The sequence below is a fragment of the Vidua chalybeata genome, chromosome 1 (genome assembly GCF_026979565.1).
Source record: "Vidua chalybeata isolate OUT-0048 chromosome 1, bVidCha1 merged haplotype, whole genome shotgun sequence".
NCBI classification, from domain to species: Eukaryota; Metazoa; Chordata; class Aves; order Passeriformes; family Viduidae; genus Vidua; species Vidua chalybeata.
Window position 1 is genome coordinate 55,549,058 of NC_071530.1, and position 24,804 is coordinate 55,573,861.

Consider the following 24,804-nt stretch of genomic DNA (forward strand, 5'->3'; position numbering starts at 1 on the left):
ACTGAGAAAGACACTAAGTATAACCTTTATCCTGCTGAATGTAATATTGCCCAGCCTGGGTATTTTAGAACTAATGCCATGCCCAGCCTTGGGAAAGCAAGAATCTGTGTGCATGGCACTTGAGAGTTGTGATTTGCTTTACGTCACATTTTTTCCTACTTGTGCATATTCTGTTAGTAGCAGCAGGCAGGTTTATAAGTCATGATGACTTTTTAATTACATAAAAAACCTTGTTGGTTAATAGCTTCATTTTGAAGCTGATGAAGTAACTGGGGTTTTGTAAGCTAACTTGGTGTTAAATACTCTTTACTATTCTGTATGCATAGAATGTTTCTGGCACTTACAGGACGAACTAGGAAGTTTTGCAGACTTCACACAACTTTCTTTAGAGACTTCTGAGTCCACTGCATTGTGAATGATGAATGCAGATCTGCATTTTGGAAATGGCATACCTATGGTAATGTTGGTATGTTGTCTTATAGAGGATAATGAAGATTCTGTTAAAACACTGGAAACTCTTAATCAGAGGGTGAAGCACCAAGAGAACTTGCTGCAACGTTGTAAGGAGACTATTCGATCGCATAAAGAGTGCTGTGCCCAATTAACCAATGAGAAAGAGGCACTTCAAGAACAGTTGGAAGAGAGGCTTCAGGAGCTGGAAAAAATGAAGGTATGGAAAATGCTCTTAGCTTTATGAATAACCATGAAAATACGGTAAGAACTCCAGTATTTCCAAAATGTATTGATAGAGTAGACCATGAAACAAACTGTCCCTGTACTTTTTTGGAGATAAAAGTTCAAAACCGACCTGGAATGAATACACTCAGCAATTATTCTAGAGTGGTGAAGTTGGGTATGAAAACTTACTGTATAAATAACCATCAGAATGGTACTAGAAATAAGTAGTTGTGGGGAACTGGGGTGAGAAAAAGACTGTCTTAGCATAGAAGACTGAAGGTAAAGTGAGAAAAGTGGAGCAGAGATAAATCTTTAAGACATAGTGAATGAGGCATTATGTAAATCAACAGGAAAAAAAGGAAGGCAGGGAAGTGGAGATCACAATATAGTGAACATAAGTGCAATCCCAGAACTAATAAATTAATACTTTGCTCAATTTTCCTTTTAAGGCCATTAATGCTGAGTGTGGAGCGTAAGTAAGGTGGCTAATAGAGATGAAACCTGAAAATGTGCTAAGTATAGCTGTACTTAGCTTTAGTTGCAAAGATCAGATTCCCGTCTCTGTCTTCATCTCTGAGCACTAGCCTGGTTTGAAAAATCTCTGAAAGACTTGAGTTAATGACATTTTCTAGAATATGGCTAGTAACAATCATTTATCTTGCATTGCTGAGATCCTCTTGTAAAGCAAGATGCAGGTAATAGAGCAGAAATCTTAGACATATTGTTTTACTTTACCAACTCAGACCTCCATGTGTTGAGGCTCTAACAAAGCCTTCAGATCTCTGAATTAGTACAGAAGCCGTAAGGCAGCCTACCTCTGGGAGATGTAAAAGTAATTTAAAACTGCCCACGTCAGTTTCCCTTGATTGTGTTCTGTGTTCTTCCTCCAAGGCATAGTGCAGGGTCAGAGCCAAAGCTAAGCTGTTGTTCAACCATCTTGTGGTTGGGATCTTTTTTTAGGACCTTCACATGGCTGAGAAGACTAAACTGATTACACAGCTACGTGATGCAAAGAATTTGATTGAACAGCTAGAACAAGACAAGGTAAACAAAGCTGTAGGTTTTGATGAAGATTGTTTAAAACACAAAATATCTAGCTCTGGGTATTAGAAGCTGGTTTTAGTGGTCTGATGGTTTCATCTATGTTTCAATAAACAAGTAATTTAAGCTACTTAAGAATTTTATTGGATATATACCATAAGATAGGTCTGTTAAGTTATACTTAACACTAAAACATGATTTTATTTAGGATGCAACAGATATACTGAATACACTCCTTGATGCCAATTCTAAAACAAACAAAGAAACCCCAAACACAAATGAAGATGAGATACAATTGAATTAATTTAGAAATAATACCAGTAAAGTAACTATGCTTTCGATAGACAATAAAGGATTTATTCCATTTTTCGCTCCTTAAAATTTTTTTTAATCACAGTCTTGGTACCTGGAGTAATTTCTGGTGTTGTCATAAGTGACATGACTAACATTGTATGGCGTATTCTCAAAGGAGAAGTACAGACTCTACAATGCTTTTAGTTTGGGTTTGTTTACAGAATACATGTTTCAAAGGAAAGTGTCTGTACCAGAAGGAGGAAGTTTTTGGATGGTCTGTGTTTGCTGGAGTTCTTTTCACCACTAGATAAATTTTGGATACTCTTAAAAATAATCCCTATTCTTATCTTATTTTTGTTAGCATTTTCTGTTTTCTAACATAGAAAAATCCTATGATCTCTGGTCTTGTAATATGAGACTACAGTTTATTCTTGGCAATGATTGTGCCCTGGCTTGAAATTGTTCCAGGTATATGTCTTATTTATTTGCTAGCTTGTTATCACAAGGACCTTTTCCACAGGGCATGGTAATTGCAGAGACAAAGCGGCAAATGCATGAAACATTGGAAATGAAGGAGGAGGAGGTAGCCCAACTGCGTGCTCGAATCAAACAAATAACTACAAAAGGCGAGGAATTAAAAGAGCAGAAAGAAAAATCAGAAAGAGATGGTAAGAATATACCTAGATTATTTGCTTTCACATTTGTACATCAGAAAGCTTCAGTGTGGTCTTTTTCTACAGTTGTTGTTTGGAATGAATATTAAGAGATGCTCTTTTTTCTATTGTTCTACATGTCACCTGTGCCATCATTGATAACTTCACTTCTGGACAGCAGAGTTTAGGGATGCTTTTGACTGATTTGTCTGTTACCAATAAAACTGGATTTAGGAAAGAAACTTCTGAAAGGCAACTGTACTTCCTTTTTTGTATGAGAAAAAATTGATGGAGTCTTCTTCTGGTCGAACTTAAGAAGAGAAACTTGGAACCACCTATAAATTGTCATTATTATGCCACCAGGAATTCACATAGAAAACATAGCAGTGAGCATATAAGAGTTTGTGAAGAAGTAAAAATGTTATAACCGTAGTAAGCATTTTCTTTCAATTATTTTAATGGAAGCATTTCTGATTTAAGTGAAACAGAAGTGATGATTCCCTTTGCCTCAGGCTTGTAACAGAGGAACATTTATGTAACTGTTACATGATGTAGTTTGCTTTTTATGGAAATTAGGTAACATTATGTGTGCTTGGAGTTCTACTTTTGCATGAAATTAAGTTAAACCATTGTTTTTTAAACAGTGAAATTGTTTTGTACTACATAAGAATTCTTTTAGAATAATTTAATTTGTTCTAATGGGCATGTAAAGAAGCTCACTCTTTTGGCAAAAGCTCAGGTGTTACTTTGAATAAAATCTTATACATATTTTCTTTCTCTAAAAAACAATGAAGAGTTCAAACAATGCAGTTCATAGTGGTTTATTTTAAATCTATGTAGATTTAGATTAGAACTTGCAATTTTAAAGATCAATTTGGATATATCATTCTGCTGTAATGCAGAAAACCAGTTGGAACATCCATCTTTTGAAAAGTAACAAACATTTTCATTAGGTGCCTTCCTCTCCTACCCTTTGAAGGTTGCATGTGTCTTTTTAGTTCTGGAAATTCATACTTCAGAAGTCAGTCCTACTAAAGTTGTATTTTGTTTGGTACTGGGAGACTAGGATGCTCTTCATGATTAAAAAAAGAAGGTGAAGAATCTTTTAATACTTCGGTAGATATGAAGTTATTATCATAGCTGTATGCAATAGTGTTTCTTGAGGCAGGAGAAACAATTATGAATTATTAATATACTATCCACACACACTAATTAATACAGTAATTTCTTCAAGTTTGCCTGGCCAGAAGCTGAAATCAGGTTACAGATGATTCTGTAGGCAACTAAAAAACTTTCTGTTGTAATGAGAAGTAATTTAATTTGAATGAATGTTGTGTTGAGTACACTACACTTTTCTAGGTGGAGATTTGTGGTTAAATGTGCTCTTTTTTAAACAAAAAATTTAAGTGCTTTGGTTGATTTTACAGTGCATAAGTATCAACTTTACCTTTGAGTGCATTTATTTATTATAGTCTTTTAAGCATGCATATATGTGTGTTGGAACCCTTGGAAAATTAGTTAACACTGCTTTTAAGACAGAATTGTAAGGTGACCTTTATTAGATTTTTCTATTACATCCTTGGCTTAATACATTCCAAAAATATTGTAATCTACATTGTTAGTGTGGTTCAATACATTTGAACTAAATTATTTGAGAAAACCACCTTGCATACCAGGAGAACCTGAAATTGCTTTTTAGGCCTCAACATTTGAGTTGTAAAGGTTTTATGATTTGGGCAATTTCATGTATTTGAGGTCAACATTTAAAGTTTGGGTTTTTGGATAGTGAACGTAAGGTGACTTTCACAGAACCACAGAATTGGTAAGGTTGGAATGGACCACAGTGTATCATCTGGTTCAACCTCCCTGCTCTGCTAGGGTCATCATAGACCACATGGCACAGAACTGCATCTAGACTGTTAAATTCTAGACATCTTTTTCTATATAATGGTTTAGTGAAGAACTGAATTAATGGAATGAAGTAGAAATGTTAATTTCATTTATGTTACAGTAAAATAAGGATAAGCATAATACACTTGAAATTTACTTTTGTAGTGCTGCTTGGAGACTAAAAGGTGGTATAATTTTCCATGCTATCTTGCCTACTGTTAGATCTCTAGCCTTTTTCTTTGTAAATCAGGACTTTAGTGAATTGCTCCAGTGTTTGATTTAATGTGAATGCATTTTTGTGTAATGAAATTGTGAAAAGATATGTATGCTTATTTTTTGTTGTGTACAAAACAGTGTAAACTGTAATTTGGTCTCCCCAGTTAAGTTCTTTTTCTTTTTGTAGTTAGAGTTACCTTAAGTTGAAATCTCACAGAGCATCTTGTTTTTGTGCATCCACACATGCCAATAAGTGAATTATGGTGCCTTTCCCAAGCCTTGTACCAGGACTGGGGTAAGGGCACTGCTTTTTTTTACATCACACATTGGGAGCTTGAACTAGGTTCTAAACGTAAATTCTGTGCTTCTCAGGCACTTCTACTTGAGGTAACTGCAACACATTTCTTTTTTTACTTCAACAGAGATCTCTTTAGTATGTGTAAATTTCCAGCTAAACTTAAGTTTTTTTCTCTTGAGAAAAGTAAAAAATACTTTATGACTTCTCAGGATGCAGATTACTGACTTACTAATAGTCTATTAGCAAACAAAGTCTTCAGAAAGCAAATCCTATTTGTAGGCACCATTTCTTTTGTAAGCTTAATTAACATATGCTTTGCACCTTTCTTCAGTGAAAAAAAAAGACTTGCACTGTGTATTTAAAATCCTGCCTAGATGCACAAATTAGCTATAGGAATGATTTCAACCTTTTTTTTTTTCCAAAATTTGGACCTGATGCCTGCTCTGAGCCCTAAGAAATTGAACATGAATCCCTCCTTTGCCAGCCGTTTTACAAAGCTGGTTTGCTTCCTTTGCAATGTTTAGCACTAGGAGGCACTCTAGGCAAAGAGAAAAGGTATGCAGCGCCAGCAGAGGAAACTAGAAGGCTTTGCAGTGCCAAGTGTTACTCTGGGTGGGAGGGGCAAGGTGAAGGGAGCCGAGACAGGTACTTTGGAGTGGTGTAGGTAAAGTAGTCAACTGTTCAGCATATGTTGTATAAAAAACAGGTTTGCAAACCTTGCACTCCTTAAACTTTGCTCGGATTCATTTTTTATGATTTACATAACTGCACAGGAAGGTTTTCAATTTGTCTGGCTTTGTCACATGAATGGGGTTTTGCAAGATGCACCTGAAACTCTGTTGGTGTGCTTGTTTCTATTTCCAATTTGCTAATGTGTCTTTGTGAGACTTCATTCAACCAATACTTGGTTGAAAGATCTTCCCTGAACAAAGTTCTGCAGGCTGGAGAAGAATGCAGAGGCAGTGCCTTTATTCTCTACATTCAGAGTAGGTATATTTAAATAAAAACATGGACTTTATTTCATGTTTTGATACAGAGAATTAAAATCTCTCACAGATTAAAAGCAACAGTGATAATGGAGACACATTAATGGAGACATTCTGTCTGCTTGATGATAGTTTAGCCCTCTGCTGGTTTGAAACTTGGTTGCGTCCAGCTACACTAGAATTAACTACTTTGAATGAAAATATTCTGTTTTGCTTAAGGGCTTAATGTGCCTGAGATGCATATAATTTAACTTTTAGAGACCTAGCTGCATTTATTGAAGTATTGCTCCTTTGTGCTTTCATAACCTCTTGGCTTTTTAACCATTAGCTTTTGTCTAGTTTTTGTATTAGCATCCTGCTTGTGATTATGGTGATGCAGCTTTGTACTGCATGTTTCTCAGCAATTCATATCAGTAATCAGTCCTATTGTGAACCTGGATCTTCTCTTTGGCTGATCTGTGGGCTATGACAACTGTATTCTCTTTCCTTTTGCAGAAAAGGAAAGAGAAAATGAAAATAAAGGAAAATGAAAAGAACATTTTTCTGAAATGAAAATGACATACATATGATGCTCAGAACAAGAATCAGAAAATGTGTATGGAAAAGTGAAATAATTTAATGTTCTACTTGCAGGCTTTAGTTTCAAGCTATACTTTGCAAAGGTCAATAGGGTGGGGTGGATTTTTGTTTTTTTTTTTATATTTTTGTTTGCTTGTTTGGTTGTTTTTTGTTTGATTTTGAGAAAAGATGGTGCTATAATACTGAAGGACTTTGCCAGTTTTGCTTGGCCTGCTTTTTTAGGACTGAGAGGAACACCAGGGGCCATTCTCCAAACACAGTTTTGCATTATTCTGCAGTATTCTTAATCAACTTGAGCCTGGTGTCGCAAGGGGGGAGAACTTGAGTCCTGTAGATGACAGGTGGCAAAATGCCTTTATAGGGCTGTGAAGAATTGTGCAAAATAAGGAACTATAAGCCTTGTGCATGCTTGTATTACATTTTAGACTGTTTCTGCTTGAAATAATCTCTAGTGATCTTAATTTTTTAACCGTTTTAGCATTTAAGCAGAACCAGAAGTGGAAAAGTGGGTACAGTGGACTGCTTTGGTATTGCCAGAGTCAATAACAGCCCCATTTTGCCTTAAAACATGATTGTTGCTGTGAGTAGTCAGAAAAAGGCTTCCTCAAAAAACAGAAGAAAATTCCGTAGAAGGTCAGAATTTGGGTGAATCCAGTTTTATGGAATTAAGTTACTTGAAAACATTTGCAGCACTGCCTCAAAAGTATAGACTGTGGTTAAAATCTTCAGTTTTTAATGTTGTCAGAAGATGTGGAATGGAAATTATTGCTCACTTCTCAAATATACATGCTTGAATATTATTAAAGATGATTTCAAAAAAAGCAAAGATTGCAATTACTGCTGTGAATGCCTACTAACTAATGATGAATCAAAACTAGAGATGTGACAGTCTGTTATGATTTTCTTTTGGAGACAGAGTTTATTGGCAGAAAGCTTAGTATACTAAATAACACTTTAGAAGTTTCTTTTTTTCTGTTTCCTTGCAAAAGAGAGTCCAAGTAGTCCAGGGTATAATAGAATAATATACTTCTAGGAGGTTGTGCTCTGATAAATTACAGTCTTGATATCAGCACTGTGTTTTTGGATTTTACAGAGGTGTTTTGCCAAAATTCTGTTATGCAAAGTACTAACCATACAGTAGGATGTTCTGAGACTGAATTTTTTTAATATGCTACAGGGGTTTTCTGTCGCGGTGGGCGAAGGTGGTAGAGTGCCACAACCTTCCCAGAGAAGTGTCTTTAAAAAGACGTCCTGGGTGCACATGCACATCTTGCTCTTGTCGAGTGATTTCAGCTCTCAGGTGATTCCAGCCACAAGCAACGCAGAAGGAATGGACAGAGTCTTCATATGGGGTTACATGGAGGGTCTTTATTGAGCTCCTACCGTGAAGGGGTCCAGGGACAAAGAACTCCTTTAGGCAGAGAGAGCAGGGGTTTATATAGGGATAGCGAGGGGCAGGGCAGAACATCAGAACGAATGAGATGAGGGCACAGGGATGGAACAAAGGAGAAGGGCCAATGGGATCAACATAGAATCAACATATGGCAACAATGCATTCTGGGGCATGCTTTTTCTCTCGCCATGACCAAAGCTGTTGTTTAAGGGTTGTCCCTCCAGGGGAGCATGGTAAGCTTTTCCCCAGCCAGTTTACCATCCTCCAGAGTTTTCCACATTCATGATTCATTCAGGAAAAGAGATTTCCCTAATAATGATTGAACTCTAGTCTTGTGGAATTCTGTATAGACTCTGACATCAGTTGTAGTGAGCTTTAGGGATATTGAATAAATAAACAAGCTCACAATACTGGAATTTATTTACTTTCTTTTTATATCTAAATTATCATCTGTGAAGTGAATAAAGCATGTTAGAATACTTCTTAGCATGAGATGAAGCTGTGGAATTATTGCTTCTATTTTGTAAATTAAAATGAGTTTCAGTGGATTTGTGCATCCTGTGCACGAGTGAATAAATCTCAACACCGCTGTTTGAGTGTTCTTTTGAAACAATTTACAGCTATTCAAGTTTTCTGGGTGCAAATATTAACTTTTAATTTTTTTATTTTTACATTTTATTTATGAAGTTAGAAGTGCCTGACTGCGGCATTGTGTTCTTCTCCCCAGTCCTGGGTGGCTCTGGAGCCCGGCTAGGCTCTTCACTTTGTCCGGGAGACTGGGGCTGCTGCGACTTCGGAGGCTCTAGCACTGAGCCTCCGCGTGGGTTTGCCGCGTTCTGTAGCCGACGCTGAGAGTAGATAAAGGGACGAAGGCAGGCACACCTTGTCCTGCGTGGCTGGAGAATGTTTATTGCTGCATGGCCGCTGCGGTGGCTGGAGCGGTGTCCCCTAGCGCGTGCGTGGTCAAGATGGCGACGAGATTTCAAAGGAAGCATGAAGTTATATAGGGGGCAGGCAAATAGGGGCGGAAACCCCCCTTACCCAGTGGGGACAGGCAACAGGGGAGTGACGTGGACCACGGCAGCCAGCGGGAACATAATAGGGGTGGGTACAGGGTTCCGGGACAAATAGGAATACAAGGATGGGGTGACTGTCACAGAACTTTCAGGAACGAACAGGGGGTGACTACAAGACTGACATGGGAAAGCTCCAATGGTGAGTGACTCAGAGCGAACTATCGTGGGGGGGAAATGGGGGTACATAGAACTGGCTAACTAACATTTATTAAAACCCCTAACTGAACCAATCTGGGATGCAACACCTGACAGTCAGCTACTACACTGATAGAAGTGTATAATAAATGTAAATAGTGAGATAATGAAATTAGCAAAGCCATCTCTGTGGGGTCTATGAAAAACAGTTTAAAGAAACTATTCTCTAGGGTTTACAGTTTGGAACTACTCTTAGGTATATAAAGTGCCTGATATTATATATTAGTGTTCTATTCAGGAGAAACTCTTCATGACCCACTAATAACTGACTTGCATAGTAGTCATTCTTGGTTTGTTTCTGTCTGCTTGTTTTAGTGTGAATTACCTTTTTTTGTGCAACTATTTTCCACTTCTTCAAAGTTTACTCAGCAGGTATAGGGAGGAGTGTTATAGTACATTCATTAATATGGTTTATGCATTTTATAGTGATTTTAGGCAAAGAAATAGAAGCTACAGGATGTATTGGAAGAAATTCACATCCATTTGTCAGTTCTTTTTCCTTTCCAGAAAATAAACATGTGAATTCCTAATTTCCTAAGTGAATTCCTAAGTACTTTCTTTTGTGAAATTCTTCTATCAAAATATATAGCTATTTCTCAATTATCATATTTTTTTTTTTTTTCTTCGCAGCTTTTGAAGAGCTTGAGAAGGCTGTAAGTATTGCTCAAAAGACAGAGGAAGCCCGGAAAAAACTGCAAACAGAAATGGATGAAAAAATTAAAGCAGTAGAAAAGGCAAGTGAAGAAGAGAGAGTAAATCTTCAGCGGGAATTAACCAGAGTGAAAGAAGAGGTGGTTGAGATTATGAAGGTAAAAACTTTATTACAGTTAAGCCATTGTTGTAAAATATATCAGTATGACAGAACTCTGTTATAAAGCTTTTGCTAGTTAATAAAACCCATAAAAAATATTTTATGTGATTAAAGATTTACTTAATGAAAACTAGAAAACTCTTCATAGATGTTTTTTCTTCAGCAATTTAAATCAGTTCATTAATGGCAGGTAAAAATAAATAGTATTACTCTTTGCTTCACAGTATTTAATAAAATTATTTATTAGAAGTATACTTGAGACTGTAAACAGAGACAAGAAGACATTAATTGCTGGAAGCTCACACATCTCCACCAGGATCTTGGGTTTTAATCACTTTTAGCTTTTAATCATTATCCTAGCTGAGTCTGTGTAAATGTTTAAGAACTTGTTACCATATTGTTTGCGGGTTAAAATAATTTCCTTCATTGGGTGTATTTATATAGGAATTGCTGGAATACTTCACATGCCTTGCAAAGCTGTAAATTTGAACACCCTTAAGTTACAGTTCTTGTAATAACATTCATAATGGTATTAATTTTTCTAAGAGAATACACTGATGCTTTAAGGGGACCACTGACGTGCTTTACATTATTCTTAAATAAAACATGTGTGTAGGTTGTAGATAACTGTCTACATAGAGTATTACCACTTGACTTTCTGGCTTATAAAATAAGAATACTGGGAAAGCTACAAAAAAGTTCATTTTCCAAAGTATTATCATGTTTGAACTGAAAACATCAAGTTTGCCTTGGAAGAAGAGTCTTTAAAAAATGTGGTGTTTCCTTTAGTACAACTATGAAAGACTTGAGAAGGAAGATGGATAACTTAAAGCTTGAAAATAAGAACCGTCAGGGCTTAATATTAAGTACTCCAAGTGATCATAACTTATTCAAAAAGAGCAAAGAGATGGTTCCAGTTTCTTCTGTCTGTTGCACTATTTTCTTATTAAGAAAAAATAGAAAGTGTTTTGTTAGTTAATATTTCGAAATTAGTTTTTTCTGACTTTGATTCACAGAAATCTTCAGAGGAACGAGTTGCTGAACTAGAAAAAATACATAAAAAAGAACTGGCTACCAAAGATCAGGAGCTAAATGAGAGATTACAGGCTCAAGAAAAGGTATTCCAGGAGAAGATGAAGGCAGCTCTTGTAAGTAAACCTAAAATGCATAAAAAGACATTTCTCTAAGTGTGAGTTTGGATTAGCAGTCTTGAGCTAATTGTCTTGAACTATTCCACAGTGAGAGTCCTCTTATGCTCAAAGATAGGAGTGCTTTCCAAAAGTCAAATAGCTCAGAGACTTCAGCAACATGAAAAGAAAGCAGCTGCAATGACCCAGACTGAGTAATGATAACTTATCACTGTCAGTGTTCAGTAACAGCTGTATCTTGTGGAAACTATTTATTTTTTTAAAATTTTTTTAGACTTGCTTTTTTAATATCTATCTGTGGATCATTGGCAATCAGGCCCAGGAACTAAAGTAAAAGAAATACAAAAAATGAAGCTGTTTGAAAAGTGTTTGTATAGTTATATCTGGTTATATTGTGTTATGTGAGCAGGGTTAACTATCCATGGTATTTGACATAAGAAGAAGATTTTTCTTTGAGATCAGACTGAGAAGAATTATTGGAATTCTTTGCACTTTTTCATGAACTGTAATCCACTATAGATAATAATGTAATTTTCCCTAAATATTTGATATATATGTAACATATATGTATATATATAATCTATATATATTTGTTACAAATAAGGGATTGGTTTTTGTATCCCTCTGTGATGGATAGTGACTAGGACTAAGAGACTTCAACAGCCCTGTCCTGAGTATATTCTTCTACCTGTTTCACAGGTTACTTCCTTAATTGTAAGAAACAAGCTTAAAAATATCTTAGCAGTGGAATCAAGTGAGAGCAGACTTTATTCCTGTCTTGGTTTACAAGGCAGGTGTCTGCCAGGGAAGGCAGAAAAAGCCTCCCTTGGAATGGAGAATGTAAACTTCCTCCCTCTGAAGTTTTAGAATTGTGAAATTAAGGGACTCTCAGGCAAAGATATGGGAATATGAATAACAGTTCTTTACTAGTACGTATAATAAAGCAAACAAACAACAACAACTACAGCATTAACAACAAACAGAACCCAGAACCCAGTGACAGCCTTTTGGCTGCGGCACTTTCCCCTTTGGTGTAGTTACAGTCACAGCCGGCAGGGGCGCTGTTGGCTCCCGGTGGGCAGGGCAGGTGCGATGATTCCCCCCGCGGCTGCAGGGGGCGCTGTGGCGCGGGCTCGGGGAGCACGTGGCAATGGTGGCTTTTGTCCGAAGATGGGAAGGAGTGGAAGAGATGCTTTGCTTCACAAAACCTTGGGACAGCCAGTTCCTGTGTCCCTAGCAGGACTCTCAGAAAACAGCAAGCTGGGCCGGCAGGATATCTCAGAAAGCAGGGGGTGAGGGGATCCCAGCAGGGCAGGCAGAGCCGAGCTCAGGATCGTGGGCACCCGAGCAGATGGTGATAGGTCTCTTTTTTACTGAGGTAAGTGTTAATAAGGTCTCAGTTCTGTGGTTGTTCTCACGAGCAGAGACTCACCCCATGGTAGAAGAAGCAGCTCTCGACTGGGCTCTGGCAGCAGCAGTGGAATTCCTTTCCCCAGGAGCAGCGGCTCTGACCCTCCTTCTCCGAAACAGAAAGAGAGTGCAGCCCCTTCCCCCAGCCAGAAAGAAAACAAAAAAAAAAACCTCCCAAAAAACCCAAAGAAGTTTCCCCCTCCCTGCCATCAGTGCTTATTAGCAACTCAATGGGAACAAAATTCCACAAATAACAAGGAAGGAACAGGAAAAAGAAAAACCCAAACCAAAACCCAGCCCCTAACAACTCATCTCAGATGTTATCCTCAATTAATAGTGGTAAATTAACCAAAATGGAAGGCTTGATTGCATTATGTTTTTCATGCGAAGACAAGGGGTGTGAGAAATGGATACTCACATTTCATAAATTTAGAAAGGTTTACTAAACTGTCTCAAAAATAAAACAGAAGACTGAATAGAGAAAGCGCCGAGAGGAGAGGATATTCCCCACCATGTGCTCACCCACACAATGGAGGTTTTGCCTTTTAACACTTTAGCCCCTCCCAAAATTTTGTCCATCGATTCTTTCTTCACTGTCCAGTGTCCTCAAATCCTGATTGGAGGGCAGATGTCACTACAGTGACAAACCAACCCTCCCAAATGTCCCAACCCCAGCTGTCCCTTGATCACAACGCAGGGGGTAAAACATAACTATAAATCTATAAAACTTTTCTTAACCTATATACATGATATTTGTCTGTTAATTGTGAGAGTCAATCATCACATTACTCATCTATCACAAGGGGTTTCAAAAAAAAAAAAAAAAAGTGATTTATTGCAGTGATGTTTTCACAAGTTGAAAACAAACTCCATTTGTTTTTGTGTAGAAAATAAAGGTGATTAGTGTATGACTCCTATTTACTGACTTGAAAATATCCTATCATAATGTTCTTGAAGGTGTGATGACTATAGTTTATTGTTTAGTTGTACTTCTTCATGCAGGAAAAAAATCAGAGTGAGTGCTTAAACGTCCTTCAAGAGCAAGAGCAGCAAGAATCCCTAGCTTTAGAAGAATTAGAGCTGCAGAAGAAAGCCATACAGTCTGAGTGTGACAAGAAAGTTGAGAAGATGCATCAAGAAGTAGAGACTTGTAGAACTGTGAGTAAAGATTCCAAAAGACCAAGCATTTACAAGTATGTCTTTAACTGTGACAAGTTTACAAATGGTGATTTGTTGTGATTGGGTTTTGTGGGATTAAAGTGACAAAAGTTTAATATATTGACATGTTATTGTGCAGCCCCTAGTTTTCTTTTTAAGATTAAGATTTTTTAAGATAAGGCATGATGTCTTGAGAGGCTGATCTGGAATAGAGGCCAGACAGAGCTAAGAGAATAAAGTAGGTATTTATTGAAAGGCCTTAAAAGGACACACCTTGGGCAGTACAAGAACCTGGCCAGGGCTACACCCAAGATGGATCCAAAATGGTCACTAGGACCAACACTTTTATAAGTTTTGGTCCATTTGCATATTGGGGTTAATTGTCCAATTACGGCTTCAGATTATGAAGTCCCATCCGTCTTGTTTTCTCTCTTCAGTCCACTGTTGTTTATGCTTTTTGGGCCTGAAACTTGTAATGGTTGTCCTTGGTCTCAAGCTGAAAAAGGATTGTTTGTCTATCTACTCTGTGAAGAGAGCTTACTAACACTTAATATGAAGCTCAAAGTTATACACCTAAGCAGCACAGAATCTGAAAAATATGAAAGCTAAAACTTAAGGCATCAGCAAAATATAGAAATACATTCGCTTTATAGCATTGTGTGGGATATGAATTCATATCCATTTATTTAATTTTTAGGTATGTTATAAAGAGGGGTTAAATTTCAGACTGTTTAATTTCTGGGTACTGCTACCTTACAAATGCTTATAAGGATACTTTAGTAAGTGTTACAAACGAGTGTTTGAAATCACTTTAAAAAATCAGCAGCAAGGGTATCAGTGAAAACCAGATTTAATATTAAATGAGGTAGGTGAACAGCACAACAAAGTTCGTTGGCAAGATTCAGTCTACTACTTAGAGGGCAGTTAAAGCACACTAAGGAAAAACAAGCAACAACAAACTCAAACAAAATCCAGGCAATCAAACAGAAATGAACTGAGAACTGTCTAGTGCGGGGTGTGTGTGTGGGTGTGTGTGTGTGTTTAGGTGCCTGTGACAAAAGAACAGTGAGAGCACAGATGAAAATATGGTCTAAAAGTTTAACAACACTCAAACTTAAAAGTATTTTGACTTAAATTATACCTTAAACCTAACAATCTAACAAAGGAATAACACTTAACTTATACCTAACTCAACTTACAACCTTACCTTAACAATTTAAAAGAGGAATAACATTTAACAGCATTTAACCTATAAGTTAAAATTAGCAACTTAGCAAAGAAAACACTTAGCAGCATTCCACTTAGCTTACAACTCAATGACTTAACCTTACTACAGGTCTAACTTACGTAGATACCTAAGGTGCTTAAAAATCTAAGAAAGCAGTATTTCTCCTAGCTTTGCTATAGCATATGCTCATGTGCATGTACACAGACATAAAGAGTTAGCCAGCAAGGTGCCTGTGAAAATTTCCCCTCAAAGGTAAGTGAAATACTCACTTCGGATGCCTTTGCACCTCCCCAACAAGTGAAGGGTTGAGCCTCAAGGAGTGAGAATGTTGGCCCAGTATTCGTAATTTTTTTATTGATCCTCCAAGTAAAAAAATCTTGAGAGTGCACTAGTAATGACAGGTGTCCCACTTAGAGGAGGATTGCTGGTTGCAGCCTGCTGTGGTCCAGGAGAGCTCAAAGGGCCCCATTTTGGACCGCTGTTTACAGGATCGCTAGAGTGGGATTTAGTCATAACAGTGTTTCATCCTGGTTGCAGTTGTGTTGGCACTTTCTTTGAAAGTGAGAACAGGGATATTATGCCATTCAAGCGAGAAAAATAGTTTCCAGTTCTTTTCGTAAGGAAAACCTGAGCTTGTTATACAGCAGCAGTTCCTGGGAAGAGACAGGGTTTTTGGTAAGCTTGGGAAGAGCTGAGTCCAGGTACTGTTTTTTCAAGGCTGAGGCCTAGCAAGCATTTCTCAGATATCAGTGCAGCCTGAGAGGAGGGGGGAGTGCACCACCACAGTAAGCAAAAAGATTTGCTTAAATTTTTGAAGTATCCTTTGCTTTATGTAATGAGTAAGATTGTATTTTCTGCTAATGCAAGTTTGTACATTATTCCACCACTCCCAGATACTTGTTTCAAAATTTTGCCTGAAGAGGCATTACAGCTTTACAGCAGCATTTCCATGGCAGGTAGAATTATGATAAATCAGTAGGTACGTACAAAACCCCATAATACTATTGTAAATTCCCTATATTTTTCATCCTATATGTTGGTACTTTAGTTTAAGAAGAAAATGTGAACATACCTCTCATAAATATCACTACTTACTTTATTTGAATTTGTTACGTTATTTTCAATTTTTTGTGTTTATTTTCACTGCAGTGAGATAGGGAGTTTTTTATTAATTAGCTAACTCTCCATAATGGAAGCAAAAGTGAGAACAAACCAGATGAATGAAAGGCTTATTGAAGAAGTTGACATTCACTAAAAATAATGGAATAAGTAACCTGTACTTATGTGAACCTGGTAAGATTTTTTATAATCAAATTTTTACCTTTTGAATATTCATATTCTTTTTAAACTGTATTCTAACAGAGGATTCTTGAACTGGAAAGCTCTCTTGCAAAGTATTTGCAAGATGACAGAAAGCAGTCAGAGGAATTAAATACTCTTCTAGAGTCTGCAAAAAAACAGCACAGTAAGGAAATAAATGATATGGTTGAAAAACACAGTAAAGAACTGGAGAATGTGAAACAGCAGCAAGAAAAGATTTGGACAGAAAAACTTGAAATTTTAAAGCAACAACAGATAACTGAAATAGAAAAAATAAGAGAGAAACAACAACAAGAGATACAAACCATTTTGAAAGAGAAAGAAACCATTTTCTGTGCACACATAGAAGAGATGAATGAAAAAACATTAGAAAAACTTGATGTGAAACAAATAGAATTAGAAGCTCTGTCTTCTGAGCTATCAGAAGCATTAAAAATACGTCATGATTTAGAGCAAGAGCTCTCAGAATTAAATAGTAAAGTGTGTGAAGCTAAGCAAGAATTGAAAGGAAAGTTGGAAGAAGAGAGGAAATGGCACAATGAAGTGATTGAAACAATGTTAAAAGAGCATGAAATGTCTATTCAAGTTGTTGAGAAGGTACTCAAAGAGGAGCTCAACAAGCTCAAACAATCACTGGAGGAGAAGGACAGACATTTGGAGGAGTTAAGAGCACATGAACGGAAAATGAAGGAATCTGCAGAAAGATCTAAAGCTGAACTTGTCCAAGTGTCTGCAAAGCTAGAGGAGCAAAGCAATGAATATATGAAGAAAGTAACCACTCTAACACAGCAATATGAATGTCAGCTGAAGGACCTACAAAGAAAGGCTGATGAGATGAAGAGAAGTCTGACTGAGAAGGAAAATGAAATGGAGCACATGAAGAAATTACAGAACAAGCAAGTGGAAGAGCTTAAACAGAAACTGTTAGCTGCAGAGGAGAGAATTAGTACTTTGCAAGGAGAGTATGAAAGTAAACTGAAATATCAGGAGAAGAAAGTCGAGAAAATGAAACAGAAATCAAAAGATATGCAGGAAACTTTCAAAAATAAACTTGCCGAGCAGGAAGCTAAACTAAAAAAAGAGCTTGAAAACAAGCAGTTGGAATTCAGTCAGAAAGAGAGTGAATTCCATACTAAAATTTTTGAAATGGCACATGCCAGCTCCTCTGGAATCAATGATGCAGTGTCAAAACTGGAATCTAATCAGAAAGAGCAACTAGAGAGTTTTGCTGAGGACCACATAAGGAAATTGGAAGAAGTAGTCCAAAGTTGGGAAAAGAAACTTAATCAGCAGATTGAAGAGCTCAAGGACCAACATGCTATGGAGCTGCAAGAGAAAGAGCAGGAAGTTGGAGACCTGAAACAGAAGCTTTTCATCTTCAGTGCTGAAAAGGAGGACTCCAGAACAGAAATAATCCAACTGAAGGAAGAACGAATGAAAAGGGAGGAATGCCTGAAGGAATTGCAAGAACAGCTAAAGCAGTCAGTGGCTAAGATGAATGCTTTGTCAGATAAGGAAAGTGACATGAAAACACAGTTGAAAAAATTGGAAAGTGATCTTAAACAGTCCCTGAAACAGCAGACAGGACTTCAGGAACAACTCAATAAACAGAAAACAGTTGAAGAGAAGGACAAAGCCACAATTACTGAGCTGGCTGGTACATTGAGAACTCTTGAAGGAAAACTGCAAACTGTGCAATCTTCTCAGTATAAAGATCATGAAAATTATGACCAAAGAACAGAGACAATTCAGCTAAAAGAAACAGAGTTTAAAAGGTTGTCAGGAGAACTTACAGCCCAGTTAGATGCTTGGAAGAATGCTGAGGCTTTGTTGCAAACTAAAGGCAATGAATTAATTGAAAAATGTAGTGGAAAAATTGGCATAATAACATGTAAAATTGCAGACTGTGAGCGTCAAACTGCAAAGGTTAAAGAAGCAATATTAATCAAAACAAGTAAGATAACTGAACTAGAAGCTAAGCTTAGAGAAATAACAGAGCATCATTCTGCTGATGGTATTTCTTTACAAAAGTCAATGCAAGAACTGCAGAAGAAGGACAATTTAATTATGTCCATGAGAGCTGACATTGCAGGACTTGTAACAGAAAATGAACAATTGCAAAAAGAGGGAGGACATCAGCAGCAAGCAGCATCAGAGAAAGAAACTTGCATAACACAGCTGAGGAAAGAGTTATCTGAAAATATCAATGCTGTCACATCAATGAGGGAAGAACTCCAGGAAAAACAATCTGAAGTGTCTGCTCTCAACAAAACAGTTACTGACCTTAATGTTAGACTTGAAAGTACAGTAAGTTTAACAGAGAAGGAAGCAGCCATATCTCTGTTAAGCAAACAACATCAAGAGGATCGGTTGCAGTTGTTAAATCAAGTAGAAGAGTTATCATCCAGAGTTGAGATGCTGAGTCAAGAAAAAGCATCAGCTCTTGATCAGATAGATCATTGCATGGCCCAGCTGTCAGAGTGGAAGATGAAAGCACAAACCAGGTTTACACAAAATCATGATACTATCAAAGATTTGCAGAGCAAACTTGAATTAAGCAATACTGAAGCAAATAAAAAAGTTGAAGAGCTAAATAAACTGAAGGAACAGCTGGCTAAACAAAACAAGAATCTTGATTGTTTAAAAAGTGAATTGGAACAAAAGCAAAACAGGAGGGAAAAGGAAGAAAATGAGTTAACCTCAAAGTTAAAAAAACAAGCAGCAAAACTTGCTGAACTAGAAAAAGACATTGCTCAGAAAACCTTAGAAAATGATTCCTTGTTGGAGGAACTTAAAAAGTGTAATGAACAAAAACACACAGAGAAAGAAGAAATAGCTTGGCAACTCCATCAGGCAGAGAAGGTGGCTTTTGAAAAGGAGAATAGATTTAAGAAGGCTGAAGAAAAAGTGCTTAATCTTGAGAAGCAAATAAGTTCACTGAAAGCTGATTTTGAAGCAAAGGAGAAGGAATTTGATCAAATGAAGTCAGTAATACTTAAAAGGAAAGAGGAAGAACTGAAAGAATTAGAAGAGAGACTGAATGCAGAGAACAGCACTAAGCTGGCTGATCTGAAAAAGAAAGCAGAGCAAAAAATACATTGTATTAGAAAGCAATTACTGTCTCAGATGGAAGAAAAGGAACAGCAATTTAAGCAAGATAGGGAGGATCAGTTACAAAAGTTGGAGCAGAAAGTACAGGAGAGAGAAGCCAAAATTGAGTCCTTAGAAGAAAAAATTAAGTCAACAAGAGATTCCACAGAATTAGAGAAGGATATGCTAGAAAAACTAGAGAGTTTAAAAGCTGCTGTAGAACAAGAAAAAAATAACTTACTTGAGAGTGTCCAACAGGCATACAAAGAGAAAATGCAGGTGTTACAGAAGGGCTTAACCGAAAAAGATGCATTATTACAGAAGTATGAGAAAGAACAACGAGAGAGTAATGACTGTCACCTAGAACTGCAAAACAAACAGAAAGAACTCCTTAAAAAACTAGAATGTATTGAGAAGAGCCGTCAGGAAGAGCAGGGTAGGACCAAAATTCTCAGGAAAGAACTTGAGGAGCAAACAAAAAAATATTCATTGTTAGTGGATGAGCATGCTTGTTGTGGAAATGTTTTAACAAGCAGTATGGAAGAATTGAAAGTTAAAGAACAAAAAAATCTTGATATGGAGAATATAATTGGAGACTTACAGAAAAAAATGCAGGAAAAGGAGGCAGTCAATCAGTCTTTAGAACAGAAGATAAAAGAGTTAGAAAATAATATAGTGAAGGAAAATGAAATGCTTAAGATTGAGATGGAAGATATGACTTTAAGATATGAAGAAAAGCTAAAATGTCTACAGCAACAGTTGGGTGAAAGAAATGACAGTCCGAAAGCTTTTGAGGAAAATGCTGAAGAAAAGTGCAGATCTGTTTTGGAGCTGCAGAAGTTACTAGCTGATATGCAGAACCAGAAGAAGGACTTACAGACTAAACTGGAAGAGACTGAAGGAGAGAAACAGAAACTATATAAAGAGGTGAACCGTCTTCAAAAAGACATACGTGCTCTGCGAAAGGAACATCAGCAAGAGCTTGACATAGTAAAGAAGGAGTCATTAGAGGATATGGAGCAAAAAATCAGGTAAATTCTTTGTTCCTGACAGTGTTACCATTTCTGTATTTTATCTCTAGCCACTAAAACCTCAAGAATACTTTTCTAAAGCTCAGTTTAAAACAAGGAAATAATGAATGATTTTTTTTTTAGTTGTTCTAAATAGACTTAGAGAAACAGAAAGAAAAGAGATTTGACATTTGGCAGAGTAATTCTGTTTCTGATCTGTTCAAGTGGTGGTAATTTTCAACATTGCTGAAGCATATAATAAATTCTATTTTTCTCAAAGCAGAAACAAAGTTTATTAAAACAGTACTGAGAGAGCTTCATGTTCAGTTGATATCAATAATTGTGTCATACATACTGCAGAAAATGCGGTGTACTTCTTAGCACTTTTAATAGTTTCTCAAGCAATTCTAAAAATTCCCTAAAAATTCTTTTTATGCCATATTCTTTTCTTCCAGTTCTTCAACTTCCTCAGCAAAAACTCCATATCTTTGGAAGGGTTCAATTCTGGGTTGTTTTTAAATGAAACTCCTATGCCTACCAGGTGAATTAGATAGGAGAGGAAGTTAAGCCTCCCTTAATCTCTCAGAATTCATATAATTCAAAACCATCCCATTCTAAAATAGTTTTCAAGAAATTCCCAGATCTCTTCCCTTGCCTTGTGTTTTCACACACTCTTGAAATGTTATATTTCCTTGCTGTATGTTTTGACATTTTGGTACAGATATGAACAGGAAGACATTGAGTTAAAGCACAACTCCACGTTAAAGCAGTTAATACGAGAGTTCAATACTCAGCTGGCTCAAAAAGAGAGAGAATTGGAAACAACAGTAAAAGAGACAATCAGTAAGTGCAATATTAATATAACCGTAATTAGTAAAATAGTCAGAGAACTGAATCTTCAGTTATTGCTTTTTTGGGGGAGCAGTTTTACCTGTTACTGTGATAAACACATGTGTTTTATGAATGTCTAGAGAACTTAGGGGAAGAACTTGTCTTGCTCAGGAAATAACTTAAATATTAATTGTAGTAAAATTAGGAAAATGCATATGTAGCTGTTCTGCAGGAGGGATCTTTGATCTAGCACTCTTTACATATGCCATGGCAAGAGTTGCCCATGACAGCCATAGATACCTATCTTTCTTTCAAAGGAAAGAAAATGAGAGTAAAATTTTGAAGGTGAAAGTGCATTGGTAAGTTTCCATTGCAATGCTACTTTGTCTCCAGTAGTAAAAACTTTAACATTCCATTGTTGAATATATGGCACCTGGAGAGAAACTTAGATCCATCTGAGAATCAGAATTGCGTTTTCTTAGCTGCATCTTGCAGACTTCATTCACTAACCACTAACAGGTACCAACCGGATATGATGTCTAATTATAACACAATGTGATTATAACTAGAGTACAACATACTTCGTCTTCTCGGTCTTTTGCCACCATAGTGTAACTTGGAGATTAGAAAAGTGAGCAAAAGGTATGGTTTGATTCCAGTTACTAGAAGTACACCTACAGGTGAGGAGTTTCTGAAGATTGCAAAAGTTTCAGTCACATCTCTATAGACAGAGTAGGAGATAGAATTAGTTAATAAATATTGGTTGTCATCTTCTAGAAACTAGTTCCAGCACCAGGTAGAAAAAATTGCTCCAGGTACCAAACTGCAGGCAACAAATTTTGTACATGTTAGGATCAAGGGACATAATAGTAACTGATAGTGTGGAAAAATGAATTTTCCTGACAGTTTTTCCTTATAGTTACTTTAAAGCATTTTTTAAATTTAGTAAATCCTACACTTACTTTTCCAGAGAATATTCTGAATCATTATAATTTCTACTCCTGAGATTTTTGAATAGAACAAAATTTCCATCAGCAGTTCTGGACTTGTTATCAGTTATGACATAATTTTTAAAATGCCAAAAAACAAATCCATGTTTTTTTAATACTGCCTAACTTTTTCTTTTGTAGGTAAAGCCCAGGAGGTAGAAAATGAATTGATAGAAAATCATCACATAGAGATAACACAGTTGCATAAAAAAATTGTTGAAAAAGATGATGATCTAAAAAGAACTGTGAAAAAATATGAAGAAATCCTTGAGGTACCTTTTTGAAAAGTGATATGACTACATAAATTTCAAAATTACTCTTTTTTGATTGCATATCTAGGTAGAAAAATGGTAATTCTTTCTAGTAAAGGTCTTACTGCTTGAATTATACTTGGCATGTCTGGTGACTAGCTTGCAATTAAAATATTTGTTTCTGTAGCTTATGGGCATGAAAAGACATCAGAAATTAAGCCCTAACTTTGATCATTCAATAAAAGTTAGATGGCTAAGTCGTTACATCCTTGAGCAGTTTGTGTTCCAGACTGGAATGAAAAAACTGAGCGACATTTAAGCTTTTACTAGAATTGTGGTGGTGGTGGTGGTGTATTGTTTTTATAAATAGAGTGTTTTGGGGCAGTCTCATTCTCTATTTCCTTCCTCTGATGCCCTGCTGAGATTGGTGCCATAGCCCTTAAAGTAAGGTTCTGTTCCATGCAGGGTGCAAAGTGTTTGCATAGTTTTTATTCTAGTAAAGATTTTTTTTTTGCTTGTAATGAACAGTTCGTCTGCATGATATTTGCAGATAGACATACTTTTTCTCTAGTAGTATTTCAACCAGAAGTTACCAGCTAATTTCAATGTAAGTATACATCACCAAGCATACCTCCTGTTTTTGCCAAGTAAATTTTCCCAGTCCTGCCTGTACATGTTGAAAACATTAAATGGTTTCAGCACTAGACTGTACATCATATTGGAATGCAGGCTTTAAATTTGTTAATCTTAGTCCTCTGTGCAGAAATAGTGTAATAAAAGAGACTATTCCATGAATAGAGCCAATAGTAAAAGATGTAAGTCGACTGTTTGTGATAAGTTACCAGTCCAAAGATCTATGCACTTAATATTACTGAGTGCTTCATACTAAAAATTTCAAACATGTAAGCAGGCTGGTATGTTTCACTCTGATTTTTGAACTTCTAGCAGGATGAATAGCATTAGCAGGGTTTTACATTTAGAGTCCCCTTCTTTTGTTTCCTAATTTAGAAAAATTGTTTGATATTAAAAAAACAAGGTTGTTTTTTGGGGAGGTTGTGGGGGGCTTTTTGGTTGTTTTTTTTTGTTTTGTTTTTGTGGGTTTTTTGTTTTTTAGGGTTTTGTGTGTATGTGGTTTGTTTGTTTGTTTGTTTGGTGGTGGTTTTTGTTTTGTTTTGTAGGGATTTTTTTCATAATATAGGTCTAAATTATGCATTTCTGGAGGATTTAAATTTTTCTTACCTCTGTGTGCAGTGTGTTGCCATTCCGGTTCTTACTTTATAGGCCCAGATAGGTATGTGATTTCAAGTCATGCAGGTGTAATTCCTCTGTGTTTTCTGCTCCTTTCATCTTTAATGTCAGAAACGAGTATGATGTAGTCATTGTACGATCTTGAATGTTTAGGCTAATTTGACTTATATGCAATTGCAGGACATGAACACTATCTTTTTTTGCATCTCATTGATGATGGCAATGACAGTTACCTGGAACTGAAATAAACTGTAGTTTGATGTTTTAAATTACAAAATACATGGGTATTCTGTGTATCTGTCTTTCATAGGTATATGTGTGAGTTTTTTATTTCTGTAATTTTAGGGAATTAAAAAAATTTTTTGAGGTTTTTTTTTCCTGAAAGAAGTATTGCAAGCATCTCAAAAGTTGAGAAATATTTATGTTAAATTGGATGTATATCATGTTCATTGACATCTCTGATAGATATAGGAACATATACATCACCAGATTTAGCCTAAAGTTACCAGTTATCACCTCACTTATACTTGACTTGGTTTACGGTGCATTTGAGAAATTTCATATTGTGCAGAGAACTTCGTCTCAAATGGTAAGAAGATGAAGCAAAATTAAAGCCAGTTGCAAGAATGAATCTTGCTCATATAACTTTGTTGCTTTGTTGCATTTTAAACATGGTTTATGCTAAAAATTGTCTAACTTGGTTTGTTTATCCTCGAAGACAAGCAAGAATCATTGCATCTGTTAAACTTCACATGATTTGCTTGTGAAGTGCTCCACTTTTACTTTATGTATTGTTTTCTTTTATGAAAACTTATATCACGTAAGATTTCATGAAAGTCTCCCTAATTAAAGGATTTTTAGATCGGTATAGCCTCTAATTAGGGAGCTAAGTATTTTTTCTTCAACTAAATTATATCATTAGAGAAAAATTGAATGCTGTTTTCCAGCTAGTTTATTTTAAGCCTAACTATGAACTAAAAATAAAATACCTAACTTCAGTTATGTATCTTT

General features: G+C 36.3%; 1 protein-coding gene across 8 annotated transcripts in view; it reads left to right on the forward strand.

Moving 5' to 3' along the window:
• GOLGA4 (golgin A4) overlaps positions 1 to 24,804 on the forward strand; it is a 73,015-nt gene that overhangs the window by 30,157 nt on the left and 18,054 nt on the right. For all 8 annotated transcript variants that reach the window (XM_053935733.1, XM_053935742.1, XM_053935748.1 and 5 more), the window contains 9 exons: positions 483 to 670; positions 1,639 to 1,722; positions 2,534 to 2,681; positions 9,930 to 10,108; positions 11,127 to 11,258; positions 13,671 to 13,826; positions 16,417 to 20,495; positions 21,196 to 21,317; positions 22,436 to 22,566. In XM_053935733.1, coding sequence (XP_053791708.1) covers positions 483 to 670; positions 1,639 to 1,722; positions 2,534 to 2,681; positions 9,930 to 10,108; positions 11,127 to 11,258; positions 13,671 to 13,826; positions 16,417 to 20,495; positions 21,196 to 21,317; positions 22,436 to 22,566 — 5,219 coding nt within the window. The remainder of the gene's footprint in view (positions 1 to 482; positions 671 to 1,638; positions 1,723 to 2,533; positions 2,682 to 9,929; positions 10,109 to 11,126; positions 11,259 to 13,670; positions 13,827 to 16,416; positions 20,496 to 21,195; positions 21,318 to 22,435; positions 22,567 to 24,804) is intronic.